We start from the raw sequence: 12,350 nt of genomic DNA, 5'->3' as shown, positions 1-12,350 counted from the left end.
GGGGGGGGGGCATTCGTATTGTCATCTTGTAGACACATATTAAAAGTGACCCTTTTTTCCCCCCATGCTATTCAATATAACAGGTTCACTTCATAGGAAAGGACATAAAAAGGCATGAGCGGTGTGATTTTCAGTGCCAGAGCCAAAATCTCAGTTTCACTTATTGAGCTACGTAAGCAAAATTTGCTTGAAAAGAAAATGGGGGGGGGATTTATCAAAACTGGAGCAGATTTGCACTGCAGCCAATCAACTTCTCTGTCTCATTTTCAAATCTCACCTGGGCAAACTAAAGAGAGATGCTGATTGGTTGCCATGAGCAACTGCTCCAGATTCAGTTTGCTCCAGTTTTGATAAATTCCCCCAAAGTATTTGGAAGGTACATTTTTGGGTGTATTTGGGGTAGTGTTGTTTATTTCATTTGGTTTACTTTGTATATATGTTTTTTTTCCTTTCTTTATTTTGTGTTTGATTATTATTTGTGTATTTTTGCCTTACATTTTATATTTTTTTTAACCGTTTGTTTTTACTATTTAAGGCTAGTAAGGGGCACAAAAACTGCTCCAGCATAGTTGAAAAGTGCTTCCTTAAAGTGGACCTATACACTCAAAAATCAAATTCTACCAATGCATCCCTTTATGTATGATGTTTATAAATTACATAGACATGTCAGGTGTAAAATGCTGTGATTGTGAAATACTTACACTTGCAGAGTATTCACTTCCTGCTTTGAACGGGCAAAATTACTTCAGTTTGGCAAAGCAATGCACACTGGGATTGCCTCATCATCAGCAGAGCATTGCCAGGAAATCTCATCTGTAATCTCATGAGATCTCAGGGAAAGGCATTTTCCTCCCCTGAGATGATGTGCATTGTCACATGTCCTAGTCACATGTCTAGTCACATGTGCCAGAAATCCTGGAACGAGGAGAGCTAGTAATCTGCCCTTAGTAAACATAGCCACTGCCAGAAGACTGGGGAGGAAAAAATAAATAAGGTATGCAAAGATCACAAAGCTTGCGATTATCTAGAAGTCTGTGTTTGTAGATTGTCATTACTAAACATTTCTAAAAGGTGTGTTTGTTGTTATTTTAAAGATATAGGTAAAGATCCGCTTTAACTCTCAAGAGCCATTTAAAGCCCATTACATCCCTAAATGCAACATAAGGCCCATTCACACCAAAATCGGACCTGAATCGCACATCAACAGATGCGATTGCACCCTCCATTTTACATCCATTGTGTTGTGCTGAGTAAAAATAGAGCATGCTCTACTTTTTTTCCGCACTCTGCAACGCAACACAGCTTTGTGAACTGGTCCCATTCACATTTTTTGGTTCACTTCTGTTGATATCCATTGAAAAACAAATGCCAACGGATCACAATAGATCTGGTGTGAATAGGGCATAAAACACCTTATTTCAACATTCCCCCTTTGACTCTAATTATGTTCACCAAAATGTTGAAATTGCAGAGACAATTTTAACTCATCCATATTTGCCATGCTGAGCTCCTCTCATGCCAGACAGTCGGTGAAATACCCAGTAACTCTGGGCATGTTGAAACACATGAAACTCCCCTTGCCTTCACATTACCCAGTCTTGGTGCCTGAGTGGCCAATCTCCAGGCTCGTGCACAGTCACATGGGGTCAGTGGGCTGAGCCCAATTTAAGTTTGGACTTGTTCATTGAATCAAAACTTACAAAACACTCTTTGGTAGTCTGGTAGCCAATCAGGTTCGTGGGGGAGTGTAGGTAAGGTAAGTATCATCTGTTAATGGTCCTGTCATTTCACCAAGTATAGGCAAAAGGAACCTCGACTAAGAGAGAGACTACCACTGCTGATCTCTACTTCTGAAAATCCTAGTCATCTGGCTGTCCTTCCATAGTCTTGCGTATTTTAAGCCCTGATAAAGGGGGATGTTTTATGCCCCACAAACACGGTGGCTGTATTTGTATTCTGGTTGCCATCAGATGTTTATTCAAAGACTTAGGCACTTTACTTTGACCTACATGTGGATTTCGCAATTGCGTGATTAGGGTCTTTGCTGAGTTGATTGAAAATGTATGTCCAGTGCGTCACATCTACCTTTTGGATGATGATCCTGGCGCTCTAGCTTGATTCCTTTCTAAAGTGCTGATGCCGGAAACAGTTATGCAGCTTAGGAGGACTTTACTTGATGCATGAATGGCTCAAAGTATTAAAGCCATTGATTCTTCGTAACAAACATACAACTACAAATTCTGGAAGGAGTTCAGCAAAGGGCTACATATCATTCTTAGTGTATTTCCTTTAAAATGAAAGGTTTGGACTAGATCAACATGTACGCCGTTTTCTACTCAATCACTGTTAAGATCATTATTCAATGTAGCTGAAATAAAAAGGTGGCCTGTTTATTTTATCTTTCTCCCACAGTTGTTTTGCCAATAACCGATATGAGTTGTGGAAATTGGGCATTACACATGTCCTGAATGCAGCTCATGGACGGATGCATTCTGACGGCAGTCCTGAATACTATGGTACCAGCATAACATACCATGGGGTGCCCGCCAATGATCTTCCAGACTTCAACATCAGTCAATATTTCTATTCTGCTTCAGAATTTATTCACAAAGCACTGGACACTCCCGGAGGTAAAATATTTCGATATACAATATCTACAGTCAGATCTATCGTTCAGTCATCAGATCATTACAATGCTATATTGTCATCATAGTTACATAGTATTTGAGGTTGAATAAAGACATAAGTCCATCAAGTCCAACCTATTGTGTGCATGCATTTATGTTTGAGTTGGTGTGAGTGTGTATTAGTCATCCCTCCCCAATATCATTAATAAATAGGTTAAAAGGCATGGGACCCAGCACAGAACCCTGTGGCACGCCACTCATGACCTCCGCCCAGTCTGAAAAGGTGCTATTTACTGATATTCTTTGTGCATGTTTTTGTAGCCAGTTTTCTATCCACGTGCACACTAATTCATCTATGCCCATAGCCCTTAGCTTGTATAACAAGCGTTTAGGTGACAAATCTGGTATTTTGTGTAAATACAGTCTGGATGCAATAACTACTAGGCAGAGTATGTTTCAAATATATTATGATTCATAAGTAACAAATATTTTACTGCAATTAAAGTCAGTAAAATAGAAAATTGCTGGGAGGTCGGGATTTTTGGCAGAAGAGACATTTTATTTTCTGTGTACAGTTTACAGACTCTGACTATTCACAGCATCTCTAACATGCCGTGAATGGGCCAGGTGTCGAAGAGGATGCAACTCCTATGCACAAGAGTTTCATCATCAGTGGCCACCCGTGGCCGAAGAGGATTTGGATGGTACCCAGCAGTGGCAGATATAGCAGTGGCAGGAAAAAGAGCGGGGAACTAAAGATTGAACCAACAGAACACCTGTAAGGTACTCGCACATTGGGGAATAAACCCACCAACTCTTAGTGGTTTACTTTCAATTTAAATGTATGCTGGGGCTTCTTCAAAGTGTCAATTTCAAATGGAAGTATCCCATGCAAATGTAAGTTCTGCTTTTGGAGGCATGCATTATATAGCCAGTCCTGAACTGGAAAGACGTTTATGCATCATTCATTATTGAAAACTATAGTTGGCAATAGCGATCTCCTCAATACTAGAGTTGACCCTGGAAAATTCTTCCCACTACTAGACAGTTGTCACTGCAGCTTATAGCAGACCTGTAAGGTACTTGCACATTGGGGAATAAACCCACCAACTCTTAGTGGTTTACTTTCAATTTAAATGTATGCTGGGGCTTCTTCAAAGTGTCAATTTCAAATGGAAGTATCCCATGCAAATGTAAGTTCCGCTTTTGGAGGCATGCATTATATAGCCAGTCCTGAGCTGAAAAGATGTTTGTGCATCATTCATTATTGAAAACTATAGTTGGCAATAGCGATCTCCTCAATACTCAATACTAGAGTTGACCCTGGAAAATTCTTCCCACTACTAGACAGTCATCACTGCAGCTTATCAGCTTATCTTAACAGACATGGGATATGCTCTGCATATGAGTTTTCAGCACATTACAGAATGTAAAGGCACCTCACCTGCAGTGAGCAATTGCTGGCATTTTTGTGCTGGAAAGAAGCTTCATCTGGAGTGTAAGGGGATATAGTTACATAGTAGGTGAGGTTGAATAAAGACACAGTCCATCAGGTTCAACCCTTATTGTGTGTGTGTGTGTGTGTATACTGCTTGTAATCTCAATAACCCTGTATGTTTTGTGGACTGAGGAACTCATCCAAGTGTTTTTTGAAGCAGTTTATGTTTCCTGCTGATACAGCTATCTGTGGAAGTGAATTCAACATCTTTACCACTCTCAAAGTAAAATACCCCCTTACGCAGTTTACGATTATACCTCCTCCCCTCCAACTTCTTGTTGTGTCCTAGCATCTTCCTCAAGGTACTTAGTTTAAGAATTGCATTCCCAATACAGCAATCCCCACTGGTGAGTTTGTAAAGTGTGACCATGTCACCTCTTAAGTGCTCTTCTCTAATGAGAACAAGACACATTTTTGTAGGCATTCTTGATAACTCTCCATCCCCCTTATTAATTTGGTTACCCTTCTCTGAACCTTTTCTAGCTCACAGACATCACTCCTGAGGATTGGTGACCAGAGTTGCACTGTGTACTCACGATGGGGCCTTCCCAGTGTTTTGTAAAGGGCAAAATTATATTTCTATCCCATGAATAAATCCCTCTTTTGATGCAAGATAATATACTACTAGCTTTATTAGCTGCAGCTTGGCACTGCATGCTATTACTCAGTCTGTGGTCCATAAGGACCCCAAGATCCTTTTCCATCTCTGTTCTCACCAGTAAAACCCCACCTAAGGTGTATTCAGCATGCATGTTCTTAACTCTCAAGTGCATGACTTTACATATAATTAGATTAAAACTCATCTGCCACATAGCTGCCCACTCTCCAATTGTATCGAGGTCTTGCTGCAGGGATTCTATATTATGTTGTGATCTTATTTCCCTGCACAACTTCGTATCGTCAGCAAACACTGACAGTGAGCTATTTATAAACAAGATAAATGGAATTGGCCCCAAGACTGAATCCTCTCACCACTTTGGACCATTTCGAGAATGTGCCATTTATCCCTACCCTCTGGATGTGATCCTGCAACCAGTTTTCTACCCATGTACATATTGGTTCTTCAATACCCATTGACCTTAGTTTGTATACTAACTGTTTGTGGGGTGCTGTGTTAAATGCTTTTGCAAAGTCTAGAAAGACTAAATCAACTGGGATTCCACTGTCCACCTTACAACTTACTTCCTCATAAAATGTTAACAAATTTGTCTGGCAAGAACAACCTTTTCATAAATCCGTGTTGGTTCTTGCTTATGATACTATTCATACATGCAAACTTTTATATATAGTCCCTGACCAATCCTGCAAAAACCTTGCATATTACTGAGGTTGACTGGCCTGTAGTAACCTGGTACACATCTTGAACCTTTCTTAAATATTGACAGCACATTCACTTTACTCCAGTCCTCTGGTACCTCTCCTCAATGTGTCCTTACAAATTAAAACAATAATCTGGCAATAACCAGACTAAGTTCTTTAAGGACCCTTGGATGAAAGCAATCTGGTCCCGGAGATGTATTAGTGTTTAGCTTTTCAAGCCTCTTTCTTATCTTCGCCTCTGTTAGGCACTGGGCTTAATCTAGTCCATAATTAGAATCTTTTTTACTTTATCTACCCATTCCACTCATCAGTAAAAACAGTAGAGAACAATATGCAAGATATGAAAGCTTGTTTGATGGCACATGCAACTTTACTATATATTGAGCAGCACTGATCCGTTGACCATGGAGATCTTTTTACATGGGTAAAACAGATTATCCACATCATGGCACCAGAGAAGGGAATATTATAATTAGTCACCTAGAGTGTATCCATTTTTTGAGCAAAAAAACAAACACAAAATAAATACTTAAAGTTCATGTATAGCTATAACCTTTTTTTCATTTATAGAATATGGATAGAGTAGAGAATGGAGAAATTGTCTCTTAGACACTTGTCACTAGAACAGAATTATCCTTATCTCTTGTTCTTGGTGACAATTGTAACTAGATTTCCCATTACTTTCTATCTCAGTGACAAAAGGTCACCAAGACAAATAAAGAGGGTGAATATCCCCAGTGGGGACTACAGAAAGCAATGTAAAAGACAGTTCCAGCTCTCATACAGTCAAGAATAGTGTCGCTCACTCTCTTGTTTCCTCCATTCATACACCCATCATTAGAGGTAAGTTATTGGTACATAGCAAATGTCCCCCAAAACATTTTTTTTTTGCTGGAGTTCTGCTTAATTTACATGATTCTTGGTCCCGCCAGCTCCCTCCAGGCTGCTAGACCGGTCCCCGCAACCTCTTTTCCCCTTCGCTAAGGACTGCTGACATCAACACGTCATGTTGGTCCACTCGCATGCATTAGATGTAAGGATGTCTGAAGAATATTCCATAGGCGGAGTGAAGGGGAAGAGAGGAGACCGCTGACTGACGTGGGAGCCAGGATCAGGCAAGTAATACAACTTTATTTGAGTCCCTTAGGTTCCATTCACACAGGAGCGGTTTTTCCGCACGTGTTCAGTCAGGCATTTCTGAACAGAAAAAACAATACACTTTAATGTAAAATTGGTCAGACTTCAGCGGCGGCCGCGCGGCACGCAAAATAGTATAAGCGCAATTTTTTGTGGAATCCGCACATTTTAGCGTGTTTGTCTCATGCGGTCTTCCACACGGAAAACGCGCATGAAACAAAAGCACTACTGTATATGTGAATGGAGCCTTAGACAAAACGAGCTCTTAACCCTTAAACTGTGGGGGTAGCTCCACTGCAAGGCTAAGTTTTTTCTTTGCCTGGAGAACTTCTTTAAAGCAGAACCCCAGGGAGAAAAAAATAATATTTTTGGACATTTGCTATGTACCAATAACGTACCTCTAATGATGGGTGTAGGAGCAGAGGAAGGGCGAGATTAAACTAAACTCTTCTTAATTTTATGAGAGACAGAGCTGTCATTTATGGAGCTTACTGTAGTATCAGGCTGAATTTACCTAAAGCTGGCTTGCTGACTCTTCAGAAATTCGACCAGTGTGTGGCCCTGTAGGGGGACCTCTCCTTTTGCCAAAAGTCACTTGAGAAAAAAAAGAGTCGGTCCCATGTGAAAAGTAACTACAGCCAATTAGTTGCAGTCAATGTTTGGTTATTCTGGCAGCGGCACACCCACCATTGTAGGAATACAATAAACCAGCAGGGGGGATTCCCCCCATCCAATCTATTAATGTGGCTGCACATACACTTCAACATCACAACTGGAGATTAATAAAATGCCAAATACGTATCTCCTCCAGAGTGTTTTTCCTGTTCTGTGTCCAATTTTCCTAACATCTACATTGCAAAACTCTTCTCATCATTGCGTGGAATGTCTGCTAACAAATGTTCCTGGACTCTCAGTAAAAGATGTCTCCTCTCCTGCTGGGGATAAACACATTAGTCATCAGTCATGGAAGCAGACATGAAGGTGGCTGGTATGACTCACAGACTGTCAAACTGTGCTGACCTCTTCCTCCCTGCAGAACCTCTCATTTGGAAACATTTAAGCACTTCAGAGGAAATGTAATATATCCAGAACAATAACAACCAGGAATCTGAACATAGTAGGTTTTGTTTTTTATTAATTTTTTTTTACCAGCTCAAGATTCACATTTACAAAGGTATAGGGAATATCTTTTGGTGTATACCATGCATACACCTGAATGAAAGTTCGGTGAAAAAGCTTACTTTGTTGCAACCTAATTTGCATAGGAATATAACAGATTATTGTTTTCATGACTATGACATAATGCTGCACTTAAGGGTGTTAATAGCTGGTGTTTGATAATCATTTGAAAGGCATTTACAACATGTTCCAGATGCTTTGCTTAATCTTGCAAATTTAGGTAAATGTGTCAGTATAGATTTGCATTTTAGGCAAAAACACTTGCTAATAAAAAGTATCACCTATATCACTTTCCTCCTCTTCCTTTGCAGACATTGCTATGAGATTACCTAACATCACTTAAAGGACAACCGTCATGGAAGCATTCATAATTATTGCCCCTTTTTCATGCTGGGCAATTGGACTGGCATAATTGGATTGAATCAATCTATACATTTGACACGTGGCACATCTTTTACTAACATGGTGTGAGCCTTATTTTAACACAGCCCCATCAGCTGTTTTCTCAGTTTTCATTGAACATCTTCAAATAATTGACCTTACTCTCCCTTGCCTCCAAGCTCTCACCATGCCAATTGCACAAAAAAGTGTTACAGTGGAGAAGTAATAAAGAAAGAAAATACATATGGCCTCGAGCAGCTTACACACAGGATTTTTGTTTTTAAAAAGGGTCATTCATAAAAGCTATGCTATGTGAGTACCCCAACTATTGTATAGATTGGTCCTAATCCATGTCAAAATAGAAATGTTGCTTATGCAAGAAAGCCTTGCCAATGTAAAAGTGTGGAGATAATTAGAAAGTTCAGTGGAACCTGTGCTTTGCCCATGCAGGCTCACTCAACTGCCGCCTACTTATACATACCTTCCATTTGCTGCAGGAGTAAAGAAAAAAAAAGCCCTGTGTGAGCTCCATTCCATTCTAGTTGGAGTTTTCTCCTTGCTGTACATGACAACACTGGGGTCTTGCAAATTGCTGCTCTGGTTCGCATTCATTACATCATGAGAGTATTGGGAGAACATGCACATTTTCCTTTGCTCCAGGTGGAGAGTATATGCAGTTGTAAAGACCAGCTTTTAAGTGAAACTATTGCCCTGTTCTGTATAAGTAAATCGCAGGTCATTCAAATGTTGCAATTACACAACAAAAGTGAATCTGCAGAATATAATCATTACACTGTATGTATTGACCTCGTATACGTATTAGTGAAATACATTTTCTGTGCTAACTTTCCTTTAACTACATCCTGTTTTACCAATACAATGTGTTCTTTCCCAGCCAGGGTTCTAGTACACTGTGTTGTCGGAATCAGCAGGTCAGCCTCTTTGGTTCTTGCTTACTTAATGATCCATCATCAGCTAACCCTGACACAAGCCATACAGCACGTTCAAGAGAATCGCTGGATCTTCCCAAATGCAGGTTTCCTTCAACAGCTATTACACCTGGATGAGGAGCTACAGCAGACTAGGAAGAATCAAATTTAGAGCACAAGTTAGGAGTCAATGAGAAAATCATTTCACTAGAATTGTTATGGTTCCTCAGTAGGGTTCACAACTACTGTCATAAGTTGACTGGGATATTGAGAAAATAGACTGTCTATTTTTATTTAATCAGTGTGTTGTATCTGATATTCCTTGTTTATTTCTCAATAAAGATATTCCACATCATAGTGTATTACAAACAGGTTTTGATTTTGTAATTAATATATATCAACATAAATCATCAGAGGGTTGCTGCAGTCTAAGGTCGCTGAGTCATCACATTCTATACACAGTGTATAGACAGGCAGGAGGGAGAGCTGTCACAGATGGCTGGCTGGGAGGATCGAGTGAGTATAAAGCTGGCTATACACTGCTTAGATTTTCCAAAGCACTTTCGTAGAGAGCATAATGACAGAGGGATGAGCTCATCACTGTGCTACTTCTCTTTTCACTATAACAGGCTGGGGCAGGTCCAGTGGCATAACCAGAGTTATGGGCGCCCGGGGCAGAACATTTTTTTTCGCCCCCCATATTATATAAACATCCACTAGAACTGTACACCCCACCCCCACACATATATATCAGCTAAGGAACTACAAGTCCAAGCATGCCATCATTGTCCCTGTACACCCCCCCCGCCTCCCCTCACACACACATATCACCCAGGGAACGGCAATATCTGGTTGTTGTACAGGGGCAATGAGGGCATGCTGGGACTTGTAGTTCCCTAGCTGATATGTTATGAAGCTGTATTCCACCTGAAAGTACTACAATGCCATTATAGAACTAAGAATAGAACATAAAATAAAACTTTTTTTTTTTCTAATACTCACCTGATTCCTGGATCCAACAAGCGCGGCCTCCCGTCTCCCACGCTGTTAGAAGTTGCATACAGCGTGTGCTAGTTACTACTTAAACCGACGCGCGCTGTGTGCAGCTTCTGAGAATCCCGGAATCAGGTGAGTAGTATTTAAAAAATTCGTTTAGCGGGGGTCGTGATGGCGCCCCCCCTCAGTCCTGCGCCCGGGGCAAGTGCCCCCCCTGCCCCCCTGGTTGTTACGCCACTGGGCAGGTCAAGGGTGACTTGGGCTCAGAAGAGTGAATTGAATGATACTGGCCATTAGACTGAGTACATCTAGCAGAAAAAAAGCACTGTGGAAGAAATCTCTGGATTGAAGGGGAATTTTCCAGCAAAATCTGTTTTTGTTATTTTAGCTTTGAATAAAAATAAATTTATTTTTATTCAAAGCTAAAATACGCCGCTGCCAAAGGGAAAAGGGCTTGTTGTGAGAAAACAGCTGGAAAAAAGGATAAAAGTGACACTAAACTCAGGAGTTAAATCTTAAAAATGCATTCAAGTACCTTAACTAATAACAACAAATTATCTTATTTGTGTATCACTCAGCTGTAGATCCTCAAATCATCTCTGAATTGGTGCTGACTCTGAATTTGTGGTGTCCTTCATTCTGGAGGGTGGCTACTTTTGTTCCCCATGGACCCTGTGTGTTGTAAAGTAGCCACCTCTCCAAGATCACTCCTGTGATGGACTACAATCTCACGTTTAATTAATACATTTGTATTGAGATCACGGGAGCGAGCTTGGTGCGGTCGCTACTTAACAACACACATAGGGACCATGGGGAACAAAAGGAGCCCCCCTCCAGAAGGACGGACAGTATCAGTATGAATTCAGAGATGATTTGAAGATCTACAGCTGAGTGATCCACAAATAAGTCCGCAGTGGTGATTAAATACCACCAAAAGAAAGCTCTATCTGTCCCCAAAAAATGGTATAAAATTCATTTCAGTACAGCGTTGCATGACGGAATAAACGTCAGTCAAAGTATCGCAGCGCTGAATACTGAAAAATGGCCTGGCCAGGAAGGGGGTCTAAACACCTGGTCTTGAAGTGGTTAAGATTTAACTCCTAAGTTGAGTGTCACTTAAAAAAAAAATAATTATTAATAACCTGCTTTTTAAATTGCATGTAGTTCACAAGTTGCTTTTCAACTAAACTTATATATTTTAATAATCTGGAAGTACATGTATTTTTAGAAATGTTTATGGGGGTGCCTTTAGCATGTGCGGTACTTTTCTACATATTAATTTTTAACAAGGTGATCTCTTTTTGGGTCTATTTCTCTTATATTTCATTGTGATATTTCTAATAGACCTTTTATAACATTTTGTAAAAATCAGTTGTGGGTGGTACCTGAAGATTTTTTAATGCAGTAGATATTTATTGCTGCCTGTGTCCCTGTCAGGGAGATTTTCCCACCTTTGACAGTTACCAGAAGCCCTCTTTATAAGGTGAGGTGAGTGTATTATGAGGCGAGTGTATTGCATCCTTAGGATAAAATAGAAGGCGAGTGTATTCTCAAAGGCTTTTGATACGGTACCACACAAACGCTTGCTACACAAGCTGAGGGCTATGGGCATAGATGAAGTGGTGTGTACGTGGATAGAGAACTGGCTACGGGAACGTGTCCAGAGGGTATCTGTAAATGGCACCTTTTCAGACTGGGCTAGTGTAATGAGCGGTGTGCCTCAGGGTTCTGTGCTGGGTCCCATATTGTTCAACTTATTCATTAATGACATCGGGGAGGGTGTTAACATCGATATTTCCGTGTTTGCGGATGATACCAAGTCCTTGAGTTGGAAAAAGTCCAGCAGAGGGCAACCAAACTAATTAGGGGTATAGAGGACCAGAGCTACGAGACAAGGCTACTAAATTTAAACATGTTCACATTGGAGATGAGGAGATTAAGGGGGGATATGATTTCCATGTACAAGATGTTCAATGTAACTATGTAACTATATTGCCTCTTAGAATAAAATAAACATATGTCCCACTTCAACTTCAGGTTCAGGGTGCAGTCTGTATTTGCACTGTGCATTGATTTCACCATAGAGACGTTTGCAGATGCTAATAGTCACTGAGAATTTGCTAATTGTTAAACACACTTGAGGTCTATATATAAAGTATATATGCTGCATGGCTCACAACATAAATGTTTTCTGGACATTTGCCCATCTGTAAGGAAACAAGCAGCCGCACTCCGATGATGTCTGGTCCAGGGACCAGCTTCCCCTAACATATTTCACCTTCT

General features: G+C 40.5%; 1 protein-coding gene across 1 annotated transcript in view; it reads left to right on the top strand.

Moving 5' to 3' along the window:
• The window catches only part of LOC108788393 (dual specificity protein phosphatase 13-like), a 13,644-nt gene extending 3,183 nt beyond the window's left edge, over positions 1-10,461 (top strand). The window contains exons 2-5 of the mRNA XM_018558153.1: positions 2,413-2,630; positions 9,038-9,237; positions 9,543-9,587; positions 10,456-10,461. Coding sequence (XP_018413655.1) covers positions 2,413-2,630; positions 9,038-9,237; positions 9,543-9,587; positions 10,456-10,461 — 469 coding nt within the window. The remainder of the gene's footprint in view (positions 1-2,412; positions 2,631-9,037; positions 9,238-9,542; positions 9,588-10,455) is intronic.
• The last annotated feature ends 1,889 nt before the right edge of the window (positions 10,462-12,350 follow it).

This window comes from Nanorana parkeri, unplaced genomic scaffold (genome assembly GCF_000935625.1).
Source record: "Nanorana parkeri isolate BGI_ZX_2015 unplaced genomic scaffold, ASM93562v1 scaffold322, whole genome shotgun sequence".
Classification (NCBI taxonomy): domain Eukaryota; kingdom Metazoa; phylum Chordata; class Amphibia; order Anura; family Dicroglossidae; genus Nanorana; species Nanorana parkeri.
Note: the sequence above shows the minus strand (reverse complement) of the source record. Positions and strands in the feature narration are given on the sequence as shown.